The following is a 15,829-nucleotide window of genomic DNA, read 5'->3' as shown; positions in this document are numbered from 1 at the left end:
GAGTCACAAAGACCTGAGTTCAAGTCTAGCTTTAGACATTTCCTGGCTGTGTGACCCTGGACAAGTCACTTGACATTTATTGGCCTCAGTTTTCTCACCTGTAGAAGGGGGTTAATAATAGTACCTACCTGCATCCTAGGATCAAATGAGAGGGTATTTGTAAAAAAAAAAAAGTGTTTTGCAAACCTGAAAACACCATATAAATGCTCTCTGATGGCCTTTAAGGTCCTTTCTATCCTTAAATCTATGATCCCATGGCACAAACTTTGTTTTGGAGTCATCTAACTAGATTTTAAGCCATTGCCTCCTAATTAGGGGAGGTAGTGTAGTGGCACAAGCATTTGAATAGGAATGAAAAGGCCTGGATTCCCAGAGCTCTAACCTGCTGTAGATTGGGGTGTAACCAAAAGCATGTCTGTTTCATCTCCCTGAGCTATCAGGAGAAATGAAGAACAATTTTTCCTTTGCTTTCCTTGTTATGACACAATATCCTTAATGGCTCAAGCCATCAGACATCCTGCTCTCTTTTAAGGAAAAACACAAATTTTATCCTTTGTTAGATCTCTGAATCGAGAGTCATAGGTCCAGTATTTTCCTTCAATTTGACTCCAATGTGAAAACTGTACTGCCTTCAAATTGTTAGCCGAACCGCAATCTTGTGATTCTTGCTAAATTGAATTTTGAGTGTGACAGACTATTCCTTCATGAAATTTTTCTCTTATGTGTCATCATGGCGTATGGTGACCCTTATGTCCTAGAAGACTATGTACTGCCCGCAAAGCATAAACTATGGATGATTCTACCATGTTGGAAAGGATTTGAGTGTCTCAAAAACACTGATAAACTCAGTTAGAACTGTCCCAGTTCTAACCCAGCTAAAAAAGGAAAGACACAATTGGTCACTAGATGGTGAATTGTGTGTTTATGTACATATACACACAGAACACCTACAAGAATTAGCAAGTATTAAAAGCATAGGTGAGTTACGATCTTCACCAATAGAAAGAATATCCACATGATACAATGGGTTTGTTGAAGAATTAAAGCATAATTGGGCCATTGCCAGTCCCAACCTATATCTCTAGTTGCCTTTTACAATTTGTAAATTGTAGGTAGCAGGCAGATATATTACACTTTGATGTCAATCAACCAACCATGGACTATTATCACAGTCAGATTCATATCTGTATAATTCTGTAACCGAGCTAATGGTGACAAGTTTGAATTGGATGCTTACAGAATAATAGAAATTCAAGGGAACTTAGAGGCCATCTTCTAGCGTACTTAAGGTTATAATCCTCTAACCTCCACTTAATGACCTCAAGTGATGGGAGGGCAGTATCCCACTACTTTGAGGCATTCTATTCCATTCTGCTTTTGGGTAACTGCTCTGTTTGTAAATTGCCTCTTTACAACTCCATCCAAATATTTCCATCAAATATTTCTTTCACTTCCTTCAAATGCCCAAAAGCAGTTATTTTGTGTGCTCCTCTAACCTCTCTTTCCCCTTAAAGTATCACTTTTCCAGATTAAACTATTAATGCTTTTTATAACATAATCTTATCATTCTAGTCCCCATAAACTGGAGGTTTTCTGGCTTTTTAATGGCCTCCTTAAAATGTAGTGCTCTGAACCAAACACATTTACTCTTCCCTCTTCTATGTGGGGGTTCTATCCTTGTGCTTGTACTCTTGACTGTTTTCACATTTCTCTTTACACTCTCTCTCTTGATAATTTCAGAAGTTCTCATGGATTTAACTGTCAACCCAATGCAGATAACTCCCAAATTTACATAGATTACCCTTATCTCTCTCCTCAGCATTAACTGCACCTGGATATCCCATAAGCATCTCAAACTCAACATATCCAACATATACAGAACATCTTTCCCTCTAAAGGCATCCCTCACCTAACTTTCCTGTTGTTTTTCCCCCAAGGGCATCATAATTCTTCTAGTTACCCATATTCAGAGCCTTTGAACCTTTCTCAGTTCTTCACACTCCACTAACTTTCCCATCTCTAATTTGTCATCAAGTCTTGCAAATTCTACCTCCAAAATATCCATTGGATCTTTCCCCTAATTAGGTCTTCCTTCACCAGTATTCTCCCTCCTGCAATTCATGGAGTACCTATGTTACTCCCCTGCTGAAAAAGTTTTAGGGGCTCCTTAGGACCTCTATGATTAAATTCATACTTTTCTTTGACATGTAAAGCCCTTCAAAATTTGGCTCCAACCTATTTTTCTAGGCTGAATATAAATTATTGCCCCATCACATACCATGTTCCTGCCAGTCTGGCCTACTTGATGCTATTGCTCAGTCAGTTTTCAAAGCACAGATACTGGATTGGTTTTTCCATTTCCTTCTCCAGCCCATTTAACAGAAGAGGAAAGTGAGGCAAACAGGGATAAGTGACTTGCCCAGAGTTACACAGCTAGTAAGTGTCTGGGGCTGGATTTGAACTTGTGAAGATGAATCTTTCTGATTCCCAGTGCAGTGCTCTAGCCACTGTACCACTTAGCTGTCCCATATGTATAATAAATCTCTCACCTCTGTGCTTTAGATCAGGCTAGTTCCTATTACTGGAATGCTTGCTCGCTCCCCTCCCCTCCATCCCCTTCACCTTTCTCTCTTAGATCCCCAGCTTCCTTCAAGTCTCAGCTCAAGTATTGCTTCTTAAGAGAGGACTATCTTGAGCTCCCCAGGTGCTCTCCCTCCCTTCCCCACCCAGAGATGACTTTTGGGGCCATGTATTTTATATTTGCTGATCTATGTAAATGTCGTTCCTCCCTGAATAATAATGCAAGCTGTTTGAGGTCAGGGACTATTTTCTTTTGGGCTTTGTAGTCTCAATGCTTAGCATACTGCCTGACAGATAACAAGAGCCTAATTAATACTTATTCAACTGAAATTAAGGTGGTTGGACTAGCAAATCATATAGCAAGACTTTCACCCCCTTTTCCCTGGACGCCAGAGCTGTCTTGAGGCAGTCCAAGAACATATTACCTTTTTGGCTGCCATATCACATTATTGCCTCATGTTGAGTTGGAATCCACCTTTTCTCACATCTTATACTGGAGGTGTTTTTTTTTTTAACCTGGGCTGCATTTATCTCTATTAAAATTTAATCTTCTTAGATTTGCCTCATCATTTTTAGTCTGTCATGATTTTGTTGGATGCTGACTCTGACATCCAAGATGTTACCTATCCCTCCAACTTGTATCTCATATGAACATTTGATAAAAATGTCATTTATGCCTTCATAGAAATCATCAATAAAAATGTTAAATACTAAAGGGCCAGAGACAGATACTATGGATAGCTGCCTCCCTTTCCAGATAAAATTCTCTAAATTTAAAACAAATCATTAGTGACTTCTCTGAGTCCAGTGCTGACTCTAATTATATTTTTGTCCAAGCCACCCCTCTCTGTTTCCTCCACACTATCTGCATGAAAGGCTTCATCAAACAATTTGAAAAAATAAACTATAAGGACCAGATGTTCTGTTGGTATCTCAACCTAACATATGATATAACCATGAGGTAGCATGAAGTAATGGATAGACTAGGAGTCCTAAAGACATGGGTTCAAATTTAGCCCAAGATGCATTAGCTGTGTAAGCCTAGGAAAGTCACTATGTGCCTCAGTCTCCCCATCTATAAAGCAAGGGAGTCATACTCAATAGTCTTTAAGGTTCCTCATTATTCTAAAAAAAAAAGGAAATTATCTTCCCCTCTAACTCCCTCTTCTTTCTTCTTTCCCTATTTTTGTCAAGGGTACCACCATCCTCCTAGACACCCAGATTTGCAACTTTGGAATCATCCTCAATTCTTCATTGTTTTTCACCCCCATATCCAATCAGTTGCTAAGTCTTACTGACTCCATTTCTATAACATCTTAATATGTCTATCTTTTTCTACTCACATGGCTCCCATGCTAGCCTACAAACTAGTCCCTAATCCATCTTTCTTCAATACAGCTCTGAAAGTGATATTCCTAAAGCTTAGGTGTGAACATGTCACCTCCTTGCTGAAGAAACTCCATGGGCTCCTTATTATCTCTGGAATCAAGTAAATGCTTTTCCGAATGGCATTTAAAGCTGGTCTTTTTACAGACTTACTATATACCTTATTCCCCTTCACATGCTCTCAGTCTAGTTAAAATGACCTACTTCTTGATCCTCACACATGACATTCCATGTCTGGGCCTTTGGGAAGGCTGTCTCCCTTGCCTGGAACTCATTCCCTTCTCTTTCCTGCCTCTTTGAATTCCTAATTTCCTTCAAAGTTCAACACAAGTGCCACGTTCTACTTGAAGTCTTTATTATCCCCTCAGCTATTAGTGCCCCACCCCAATTATCTTATATTTAATTTTAAAATATTTTGCATATATTTATATATGTCCACCTTGTTTCTATTGAGAGAATATAAGCTCCTTGGGGAGCTTATATGTTTCATTTTTGTCTTTCTATTCTCAGTGCCTAGGACAGTATCCAGCACATGATAGGCATTTTAAGAAATGCTTGTTGACTGATTTGTTGCTATATCTAATGTATAAGTGTAGCCATTCAACCAAAAAAGCCCCAAACCAAAACAAAATTACTTGAGTTTAGTCTGACACGACCTGTTCTTCATGAAGCTATGCTGGCTGTTAGTGGTGAGTCCTTCCTTTCCTTAAGTGCTCACAAACCAACTCATATAGAGTTCTACCAAAAATTGAGGTCAAGTTTACTGGCATACAGTTTGCAGGTTATACTGTCTTAAACTTTTTTGAGAAATAATACATTTATTTTTTTCTAAGTTTTCACTTGTCCTTCAGAGTCTTCTAAAGATCACTCACTATGTCTAAGAAACAGCATCCACTAGTTCTTTCTAGATGGTAGGATTCAGCAGAACTCTCATAAAAGGCAACAAGTTATTCTCTTCTTATTTTTGATTTCCAACTCCCTCACTTATTCTGTATTCTATCTTTTCCAAGGCAAAAATCATTTTTCTTGATTGAGAAAACAAAAACAAAGTAATTTTGGAGTATTTGTACCATCTCTCTGTCCTTCCTTATCACCTTCCCACCATTGCTCAACAGCCGTCCTATTCCTTCTCTCATTGTCCTCTTTTTCTTAATCAAGCTATTTATAAAAAATCCTGCTTTGCTGTCTGACATTCCTCATCAGCCTCAGCTCATTTTGAGCCTCTATAACACTCTTCCTACAATAGTGTGCCATAATTTTGTATGAATCTCCCATCATGTCACAATGTTACCATCTTTTACACATATATTTAAAAATCCAAGTTGACTAATGAATTCCCTGTGCATCCACATTATTTCCTTTAGACAATGCCACCTTTTTACCCTTATTGGAAATATCTTTTAAATTTCATTCTTGAGGGTTCCTAATCCTTCTATGGTGTCTTCCCTTATACATTTTTTTTTGGCAGGGCAGTGAGGGTTAAGTGACTTGCCCAGGGTCACTCCCTTATACAATTTTAAGCCATGGGATTCTACTTGTCTTAGCTCTAGACCCTTTAAAATAAACTTTCTCACAGGGTGCATGTTGGACTATATTCAGCTTCCTTCTCTCTCTTCACCATGAATTCTAATATGGAACACTTCTTTTCCTCAAAGATTTTTCTATCATTTTTTTTTTCTTCAGCAACCAGTTTTTTCATATCAGATAGCTTCAGGTCCAGAATAACAATTTCCCTTTAGATTTCCTGAACTTAGAAGGTTGTAATTACTAGGGCAAGCTAAGAATTTGTTAGCTGCTATGCTTTTATAAAAGGGAAGGGAGTAGTGCCTACTATGTACCAGGCATTGTGCTAAGTGCTTTACACATATTATTTCAATTGAAAGGAGAATGCTAGTAGATGTCTGGATAACTGAAGTTCTCCATCCCTATTTTATCTTTTTTTTTAATTGATTTTTTTTTTTTTGTGCAGGGCAATGAGGGTTAAGTGACTTGCCCAGGATCACACAGCTATTGTCTGATGCTGGATTTGAACTCAGGTTTTCCTGAATTCAGGGCTGGTGCTTTATCCACCTAGCTGTACCACCTAGCTGCCTCCATTTTTAAAATCATATTTCTATGCCAGGCTTGTTACCTTCTCCCCAAATTCCTACTTCCTCCTGCCTAGGGGACCTATAATTTACCTCTATGGAAATATCTTTTCTGTTTTTCCCTCCAAGGACCTTTCTGGGGAATATAGTCTTCTTGAAGAAAGAGACTCATTTCTATCTTTCTATCCCTAGTGCCTAGGTCAGTGCTTTGCACATAGTAGGTATATAACAAAGGTTTATTGTGTGGAATTCACTCAAATATTCCTTATAATTTTTCCCTGTTCTGGTTTCTAGATTTCTTCACAAGAGTATCTCTTAATACATGCTATATTCTTCCCCCATGCCCTCTTTTTTCTTTTCATTTGAATTAAGGTATACCTTTCCAAGCTATGTATTCCCATTTTGAGTCTCATTCCATTAAGTCTCAATGATATCCATGAGATCAATTTGTTTCTTTCTATTAAGGTATATAGTTCATCTACTTTTCTTATTACCAATATATTGAGCATTTATGTATAAACATATGAGGGTATGTTTTATTGCTGATTCTTGGATATTCTGGTGAATTAAAGGGATCTTTACCACTATTCTTCCTTTGTTGTCAGGACTCTATGATATCAGATTTAAAGAAAATTTTCTTTCTCTTCACTTTAAAGCCTTTTTGATTAGATTTGCATGAAACTAGACAAATATATTTTTACCAGTCCCTATTAATATTAGACCATTCCTGGCCATCATTTGTATATTCCAAAAATCCTGATCCTAATTCTCAGCTTCTTTCTTCCTAGCTAACTATTCATTTACCAAATCTGCCTTTCTTTTCTGAAGCCCCTGCCTTCTTTTGGTTGCAGAGATGAAAATACCATCTCTTCCCCTAAAGTCCTTCATTTCTGGGGGGCAGCTAGGTGGCGCAGTGGATAAAGCACTGGCCTTGGATTCAGGAGGACCTGAGTTCAAATCCAGCCTCAGACATTTGACACTTACTAGCTGTGTGACCTTGGGCAAGTCACTTAACCCTCATTGCCCTGGGGGGGAAAAAGAAGGATATGGAAAGTCCTTCATTTCTTGCCTAGGACTTCATTTTTCTCTTGCAATGTTTTCTATATTTTCTAGATTCCTTCTGGTAGTATCAGCTGTCATGTGAATTACTGGAAGTGGGTTGTGGTCATCAGGTCTACAAAATCTTGGGAAGGTCTCATAGGCATGACCCAGATACATGCACCAAGAAGATAGCAGCCTCTTTAGGGTGAGGGAGAAAAGAGGTGCTATGATACTCCTCAGCAAAGAATCAGGGACATTACTATTCCTCTGTTATTTCTTTGAGTCCAGGGTACTCTCTCTTCCTACAACACATGACAATCAGTCTAACTCAACAGACATTGATTGAACACTTAGCATATGTTCATCATGTCCATAATTCCTTTGAATAAATAGCTGCTTCTTTCTTAGAGGGTCCAGATTTCCCCTCTGTGGGAAAGGCCTCATCCCCATTATTAAAATCTGTGTTCTTTTTTTTTCTTCTTCTGTATCTCATTATTTCAATCTCCTTACCTCCTGACACAGGTCAGCATTCCCTTTTCCTCCTTTGGACAACTTTAAAAAATTTATTTTAACCTTGAAATGATTTTTTTTTCAAGGAAACTTTTCCATTCTCCAAATGCTGGAGAGTAAAGACATATTTCTCTAGACCCTTTTCTGGAGGGAGAGCAGTGTATACCTCGATCCCAGAGAGCTCTCACTCAGCCATGGCAAAAAGACAAACTTTGTACATTTTAGTAAGAAACTGAAAAATTCTCCTTGTCCTATGTACTACTGGCTACAAAGGAGATGCTATGTTCTGTCATTCTTGTTGATAGCTTGTGGTTGTGTTTCAAAAGCATGTGCTGGGGTAAATTACCAGGGAAAAACTGGAAACTTTTGAGACAGGCTCTTTTAACAGTGTTGTCACCTGTCCTCAAGTTTGCCCAAGTGTTACCTTTGATTGGCAGTTAGAAGCATCTTGCCAAAAGATCAGGGAGCCCAGAATTATGTATATGAGGTCATATCTGGTTGAATTATCAGACACTTCAAACCTCCTTCTTCTGATTGGTTTTCAGAGCTTTCTTCTGGTCTTCCCATTTTTTTCTGACTGTTTCCACAAACCATTGCCAGTTTTGTTCTCAAGCAAAATTGTGCATCTTGTCTTCTCCCAACCCACTGCTACAAGGGAAGGCCCCACTATTCTTTGTGAGGAGGTCTTTCATCTTTATCTCCTTCCTAATCATCTGATTACAGCAGGAGTCACTTGGAGAATAGCTAATCCTCTTTTAGAGTTTAGTCAAACCTATTATTTTATAAATGAGGAAACTGAGGTCAAGGGAAGTTAAATAGTTTACCTGAAGTTATACACTCCTATGACGATTTGCATGGTATCTTATCAGAAATGATCTTCAAGACACTCCTATGAGGTAAGTCATGTTTATGATTCTCATTTTACAGATGAAGAAATTGGGACTTTCTTAGTCACTGATCTACTAAGTAGAAGAACCGGGATGCAAAGTCTGGCCTTTTGCCTCCTCGGCTGTGCTCTTTTCATTACAATATGCTGTACTGCATAAAAAACAGTGGCCACATAGTCTGAAAACTTGAAAGGTATGAGGTCAGAGCGAATCATTAATATTGATCCCACCAAGGGTAACTAGATGGCATAATGAGTGGAATGCTAGACTTACTAGTTGTGTGACCCTGGGCAAGTCAGTTGACCCTGCATGCTTCAGTTTTCTCATCATTAATATAGGAATAATAATAGCACCTACATCACATCAAATGAGATAATATATGTAAAATTCTTTGCAAGTCTTAAAATGTTGACTAGTACCATTATCTCTCATTAAAGTTACCTTTTTTCCCAGATGTAGATATGGGCAAATATGGAATCGTTCCTTGCTTTATATGGATGGGGAGGCCAATTTCAATCGGACCTTCTCTGAAGATCTGTTCTGTGTCACGTAAGCATCGAGCCTGGGTTACAAATAATCAAGTTATTCTCTCTTCTGTTAAAGGACCAACGTGGCAGTTAAACACTAGCCATAGTAAGTTCCCATATTTGGAACCCTGGATGGATTAATAGACTGGGAGATCCTTTTGGACGCTTGTAGGATCTTTCCTTTTGTGGGGAAGGAAAAGAATGATGTCTAAGGAGAGGGCAACTTTCCTAGTATCATTTCCAATTATCCATGAAGAGCCATCATTTTCTCCCACGATCCTATTTGTGAAATCCCAAGGCCTGGGGAAGTCTACTCCTATACTCTGTTCTTAAATTGAAGATATATCTGTCTTCCTCAATATTCTCTGATAGTTAACTGGCCCTCCCACATAAATCCTATGACAAATGAGAAAAAAGAAAATAAAAAAATATTAAAAGACAATGCGGGGCAGCTAGGTGGCGCAGTGGATAGAGCACCGGCCCTGGAGTCAGGAGTACCTGAGTTCAAATCCGACCTCAGACACATAACACTTACTAGCTGTGTGACCCTGGGCAAGTCACTTAACCCCAATTGCCTCACTTAAAAAAAAAAAGACAATGCTATTTTGGTTTGTATTCAGTTCGATACATTATTAATCACTGAAAATAAGAGACATACAACCTGTAAGACACATATGGGGTGGGGGCAGCAACATTTAGCAAAGCCAAGAAAGAAAAGACTAGTGGGGCCTGGACCAACACCTACAACAGTTCAGGGATATCCCTAGATATGGATTGAGTCCCTAAATAAATAGCTTTTATCAAGTCAGGCAGCCTTAGTGTGCTACTCAAAAAAGAAGAAACACCACTAATGGATCGGCTCCATCCTTTGACAATACATGAACTGAGATTCACACCAAAGGGCTTGAAAGGACAAGAATCTCTAGATAATATAAATGAATGTTATGTGGTCACGAGGAGAACACCAAGGGTATAACATACAAAATCTGAAGTGTTTTCAAATTGATGTGAACTAAAGCAGAGATTCCAGGATTATTTAAAGGGAGAAAAAAGGTGCATATTGAATAGAAAAAAAACATACTACAGAATACAACCCATTTCAAATATATGGTATTTTGGGTGTGTATTAAATTAATAAAATATCATTCAATTTCCTCCATTAAAGTTACACTCAGTTTATCACAACATGGAGGTAACTCTGGGGACTTGATGATAGCAGTGAAGTAAAAGTTGTTTCAGGTCCTAGGCAGAGCTGAAGGGCTTCTGTGTATAAGCTTAGGCTGTATCTATTGTCAAAGACAATCCCAAGTTCAGAGAGCCTCACCACTGAGAGATTAATTTTTTTTGGCCCTAGAAAGTCATGGAGACTACCTACATGATACTCCATTTCCCATCTCTGAGCCTTTACCTGAGTTATTCCCCATGCCTGGTATCTCCTTTTTCCTCACCTCTGCCTCTTTAAATTACCTCCCTTTGAAACTGAATTCAAATGTCACCTCTTTCAAAAGGCCTTTCTCTCCCTTCCTGCTGCTCAAGCCGTGAGGTTGTCATCTTTTCCCCCCTTTCCACTGTAACCTGTACTCCTTGAAAGCAATGAATGTTTTGTTTTGTCTCCTAACCCAGTGCCCCAGGCACTCAATAGATGCTTCTTAATTGATTGACTGATCGTAGGGCACTGAGAGGTGGTAATCTATGTTGGTAGCGTGAATACCCACATAGATGCAATCATGCATTTAAAATGCTGAAGAAATATGAAAACACTCAAATGCATTTTTTTCTCACTTGTGATAGGCCTTCCAAATGAGACTACAAGGATCTTTGGAACATATTGTGGACTTCTTTTTTTTTTTTTTGTCCTTAGCACAGCAGTGGCTACAAGGCCCCTACTGGTTAAATACTTCTCTAATTTGATTTCATTCGAAGTGAATTCATTGAATGTAAAGAGCCTTTCCTACCTGTTGGGTGCTTTCAATCATTGCCAGAGCTTCAGCCATCAGTTTCTGGTTGACCCCACAAAGGTTGGCCACCTTTGTTTGGCATCGGTGGTGAACGTTCATGCCACATGCTGAAAGGAAGAAAGTAATAGAGTAGTGAGATGAGTAATACCCCCCTGAAGGACTAGCTGTCATGTTTCTAGACTTTGAATTACATTTCTTTTTTCCTTTTTCCCCATCCATCCATCTATTTTAGAACTATTTGTGTCCAAGATGGATTTGAGGGTGGTTAAACTGTTTTTATTGGATTAGATTTAACAACAAATAACAGAAACACAAACTCTTTGAATACTGGAAATGTTCATTATATTCAGTCTTGGGCTGCATTTTGCATAGGCCCTATGGGCTATCACTTTTAGGCAGCTTTGCAATGAAGTACACAAAATTAACCAGACAGTACTTTCTTAGAAGAGTTGGGAGCTTGGGAAGCTTCTAGGGAGTGCAAAATTTGGAGACAAAGGATAGAGGTTCAAATCCTGCCTTTTAAGAGTGCTGAACTTGGAGTCACCCAGCCAGAGTTTTGATCTCAGCTCTGGTCTTACCTGTGTAACTTTCCACAAGCTACTTTCTGGCCTCAGTTTCCTCTTGTTTACAATAAGAGGATTTGACTAGCTGAACCATGAGGTCCCTTCTAGTTCTGAATCTATAACCCTATATACAAGTGCTGAATAAACTAACTTTTTTCTAAAAAAAAAAAACCCTCTTAGCATATTATTTTTTTAAACTTCCTTTCCCCCAGTATAGCTGGTAAAGGTCTTTTTTTGGGGGGTGGGGTGGGGCAATGAGGGTTAAGTGACTTGCCCAGGGTCACACAGCTAGTAAGTGTCAAGTGTCTGAAGTCGGATTTGAACTCAGGTCCTCCTGAATCCAGGGCCAGTAATTTATCCACTGCACCACCTAGCTGCCCCCAGTAAAGGTCAATTTCTAAGATCAAATTTAGGATAAAGCCATAGACAAATGAGACATCTCTGGACTTACTTCATGCACTGCAGGGATTTCTGAGAGCAAAATAATGGAAGGCATAGAAGTGAGTCAATGAAGTGGAAATCTACAGCCATATATGGTGCCTCTTAAATCTCTCTTTTTTTTTTCAAACAACAAAGCCATTATTTTATTCTTTTACTTGGCATAGAGGATAGTGTAGAGGACCAGGGGTCAAGTAGACCTGGGTTGAAGTCCCACCTCTGAGACTTAATGTAGTTAGCTGTTATTCAGTCATTTCAGTCATGTCTAACTCTTTGTGACCCCATTTGGGGGTTTGTTTGAAAGAGATTCATGAATGGTTTGCCATTTCCTTTTCCAGCTCATTTTACAGATGAGGATACTGAGGCAAACACGGTTAAGTGACTTGCCCAGGATCACAGGATCATAGTAAGTGTCTGAGGCAAGATTTGAACTCAGGTCTTCCTGACTCTAGGCCTGGTGCTCCATCTACTTTGCAACCCAGCTGAGACTTAGTAACTATGTGTTAATGACCAAGTCACTTAACCTCCAGGGGCTTTAGTTTCCTCATCTGTAAAATATGTATAAGACCTGAAATGCCTACCTCACAAGGTTGTTAAGTGGCTCAAATGAGATCATGTATGTAATGGCCTTTGCAAACTTTAAGAATCTACAAAAATGTCAGTAAGCAATAACCTAGGAATTAGGAACCTGGGCTGATTCTACTGCCAGGTATCACTTTTGCACACTCAGGCAAGCCATTTTTCCTCTGGAGATCTCATTTTCTTCATTCCTAAAATAAAGGGAGCTTACCAAGATGACCTCTCAGGTCTCTTCTTGATTAAAATTCTATAATTCTCTGTGATTTCTAATTCTCTAATCAAAGTCTGAGATTGATGTTATCTATGTTTTGTGCACCCTACTCTGAAACCTCACCTTCAAGGCCTGAGTGGCCATTTTTGAACAAGGGTATCTATTTTTATTAAGAGAATGGAGTGACAAAATTAACCTTATGTGGTAGAATATAGTCTCATATAGATAGAATTCTCTCTTTTTTTTTTCTTAAAAGACAACTCACTATTATGAAAAAAAATTCTCTGGGGCAGTTAGGTGGTACAGTGGCCCTGGATTCAGCAGGACCTGAGTTCAAATCTGGCCTCAGACACTTGACACTTACTGTGTGACCCTGGGCAAGTCACTAGACCCTCATTGCCCCCCCCAAAGAATAAAAAAATACTCCATATAACAAAAAGGATTTCCAAGGACCATATGAGAACCTAGTCATTTAACTTTTTTAAAAACTAACTTTTTTCAGTTACTAAGCATTTATTTTTTTTCTCCCTACCTTTTTTTCCCTGACCCCTAGGGGAAGAGAAAAAGAAAACCTTTGTAAGAAGTAAGTGTAGTCAAGCAACACATGTTCCTATATTGTCCCTGTCCAAAAAAGTGTGTCTCATTCTGCACATTCAGTTCATCAGGTCTCTGTCAGGAGGTGGGTAATGTTCTTCATCATTGATGAAACAGATACCCTTGTTAATCCCTGCACTGAGGAGATTTTTTTTAAGTCTTTTTAAAAAAAGTCTTTCAAAAGGATTCATTTTCTCAATGGAAAAACCTATTTGTTTAAAGTAATATTTAATACAACAAAATCATAATTCAACAACAAAAAATATGAACAACCCCCATGGGACTTGTTGTAATGGAATTGGATCTGCCCATCCAGAGGCTTAAAGATTTCACTGTCTTGAACAAGAGAACATTTGGAAAATGGTGCATTTATCATGTCTCCCATTCAAATGCATACAATAAATACATATGTATGTGTTTGAATAAAGTGAAGCAATATGTACATATATATGTATGTCCCATATATATGTATATATATATTTTTTTTTACGAGATCAAAAATGTTTTAACAAAAAAACAAAATAAAACAAAAATCCTTGTCTACTCATAGTACATAATCAGGAAAATGAAATCAAATATCCATGTAAAAATCACCCTCTCAAAAACAAAGATACTGCTGTGGATGGTGGCTTTACCCCTCTTGGATTCTGCACTGTCAGCAGGACTTACGCTTGAGTCGTCTATGGAGGTTATGGCTCGCGTGGTACCATTTACACTCTCTAGCCTATGCCCTGTGGCCCAAAGACACACAGCAGGAGAGTCGCAGGTATTAGGGCCACACTGATGAATATTTCTCCACACTCTTTATAGCAGTGGACAGATCTATGCCTGTGTCTAGCTAGAACACTGTTATAAAGAAAGGCAATCCTATCGACCATAATGACGGCTCGGGGCTTTGCTACTAACCCAGCAGATGGTGTTTGGGTTTGTGCTTGCGTATAAGATCCCTCTTTGGGATTATTTTCATGGGAAATGCAGAAAAAAAAGAAGAGAAGAATAGGTAAAAATAGAGACAGTATATGAGAAGATGGGGGTGATTATAGGTCAAAATAGGGAGAAATGGGAGTAGAGAGAAAAGGGAGAAAAAGATGACGCGGAAAGGGTTTAGGGCAACTGGAGAATAGAACAAGGGCATAAGGAGGTGAGGCAAATTGAATGTAGAGGGGGAGGAAAGAGGTGAGAGAACACAGTAGGAAAGGACTCCAGGGATAAAAGGGGGGAGGGGAGAAATAGAGAAAGAAAGGGAAGAAAGGGAGGGGATAGGGGAGGGGAAAGAAAAAGGGGAAGGATCAGTATAAGAAAGGGGAGGTGGAAAAGGAGGGAAAGGTGAAGGGAGAAAGAAAAGAATGGAACTGGTAAAGAAAGAATGTTGTCAAAAAAGAACAGAAGGAAGTTGGTCATGTGATCTATGAAACAATATGAAGGAATTCTTCTAGAGATTCTGAGCTCTTAGAAATGTGTGCTTGCTCTCCAAGGCCTAGAGAAGGAGGGATCCTGAGATAGGGAGGAAGTCTTTGCTTAGAAGCCCAGCAAATGCTGTGTATGTGTATCATGGAGGCACAAGAGGAAAAATCAAGGAAACTGCTAAAAAATAATTGTGATATCTTAGATCAATTACCACAATTGATTCATCGAAGAGAAACAAATGGGTTATATTGGACACTGATGTAAGTTTAAATTCAGGGTTCCAAGGGAACAAATAAATAAGCTGAAAAGAGTGGGTTCTAAAAATAAAAGTTAAAAAAAGCTCTGGTGGAAGGAAACACCTTTTATGAGCATCTTACCACACCTTGATGATTCCAAGGTACAAGCATCAGTGCTAAGAGTAACCTGTGTAAGGGGCAGCTAGGTGGTGCAGTGGATAAAGCACCAGCTCTGGATTCAGGAGGATCTGAGTTCAAATCTGATTTCAGACACTTGACACTAGCTGTGTGACCCTGGGCAAGTCACTTAACCCTCACTGCCCCGGAAAAAAAAGAGTAACCTGTGTATCCCATCCTTTTTGCTCTAGGGCAGCAATTACAGTGAAGTTTTGGTACCAAGGAGAGAGCATTTCAGGGCATGCTTTGCTGCACTAATGACTGGTGGGAATATTGTAATCCTTTTATGAAGTTAAGTCAGAAGTGGGGGAATGCTAGTACTGTTAGTAGCCAAAGGATACTTTTTAGTTCTCTAATTTTGTAAAGGAAGAAAGATCCACCAGTTCTGCTCTTTTGTATTTTGATTAAAGAGGCTTTAAGAGGTTTTTTTTCTTTCCTTCTCATAGTGAAACAGAGAAACAAATGAGGGTTGGACACATTCCCTTTACTCCAAAGGAAATGTATTTGGCACCTCTCCTTCATAGTCTGAAGCTAGATTCTCAACTCGGACCTGGAGATGTTATAAAGGGACAAAATTTGGCAACTGACCAGATGTGGGGGGAATGAAATTGGAGGAGGAGTTAGGGATGAATAAAAGATACCTTCCAA

General features: G+C 38.9%; 1 protein-coding gene across 2 annotated transcripts in view; it reads right to left on the bottom strand.

Annotated features, from left to right (window-relative positions):
• The window catches only part of PRKCQ (protein kinase C theta), a 196,709-nt gene that overhangs the window by 83,862 nt on the left and 97,018 nt on the right, over positions 1-15,829 (bottom strand). For both annotated transcript variants that reach the window (XM_043969322.1, XM_043969323.1), the window contains exons 9-10: positions 10,974-11,083; positions 8,933-9,053 (exon numbers count right to left, since the gene is read on the bottom strand). In XM_043969322.1, coding sequence (XP_043825257.1) covers positions 8,933-9,053; positions 10,974-11,083 — 231 coding nt within the window. The remainder of the gene's footprint in view (positions 1-8,932; positions 9,054-10,973; positions 11,084-15,829) is intronic.

This window comes from Dromiciops gliroides, chromosome 5, assembly GCF_019393635.1.
Source record: "Dromiciops gliroides isolate mDroGli1 chromosome 5, mDroGli1.pri, whole genome shotgun sequence".
Classification (NCBI taxonomy): domain Eukaryota; kingdom Metazoa; phylum Chordata; class Mammalia; order Microbiotheria; family Microbiotheriidae; genus Dromiciops; species Dromiciops gliroides.
This window is presented reverse-complemented; position numbering and strand designations above follow the sequence as displayed.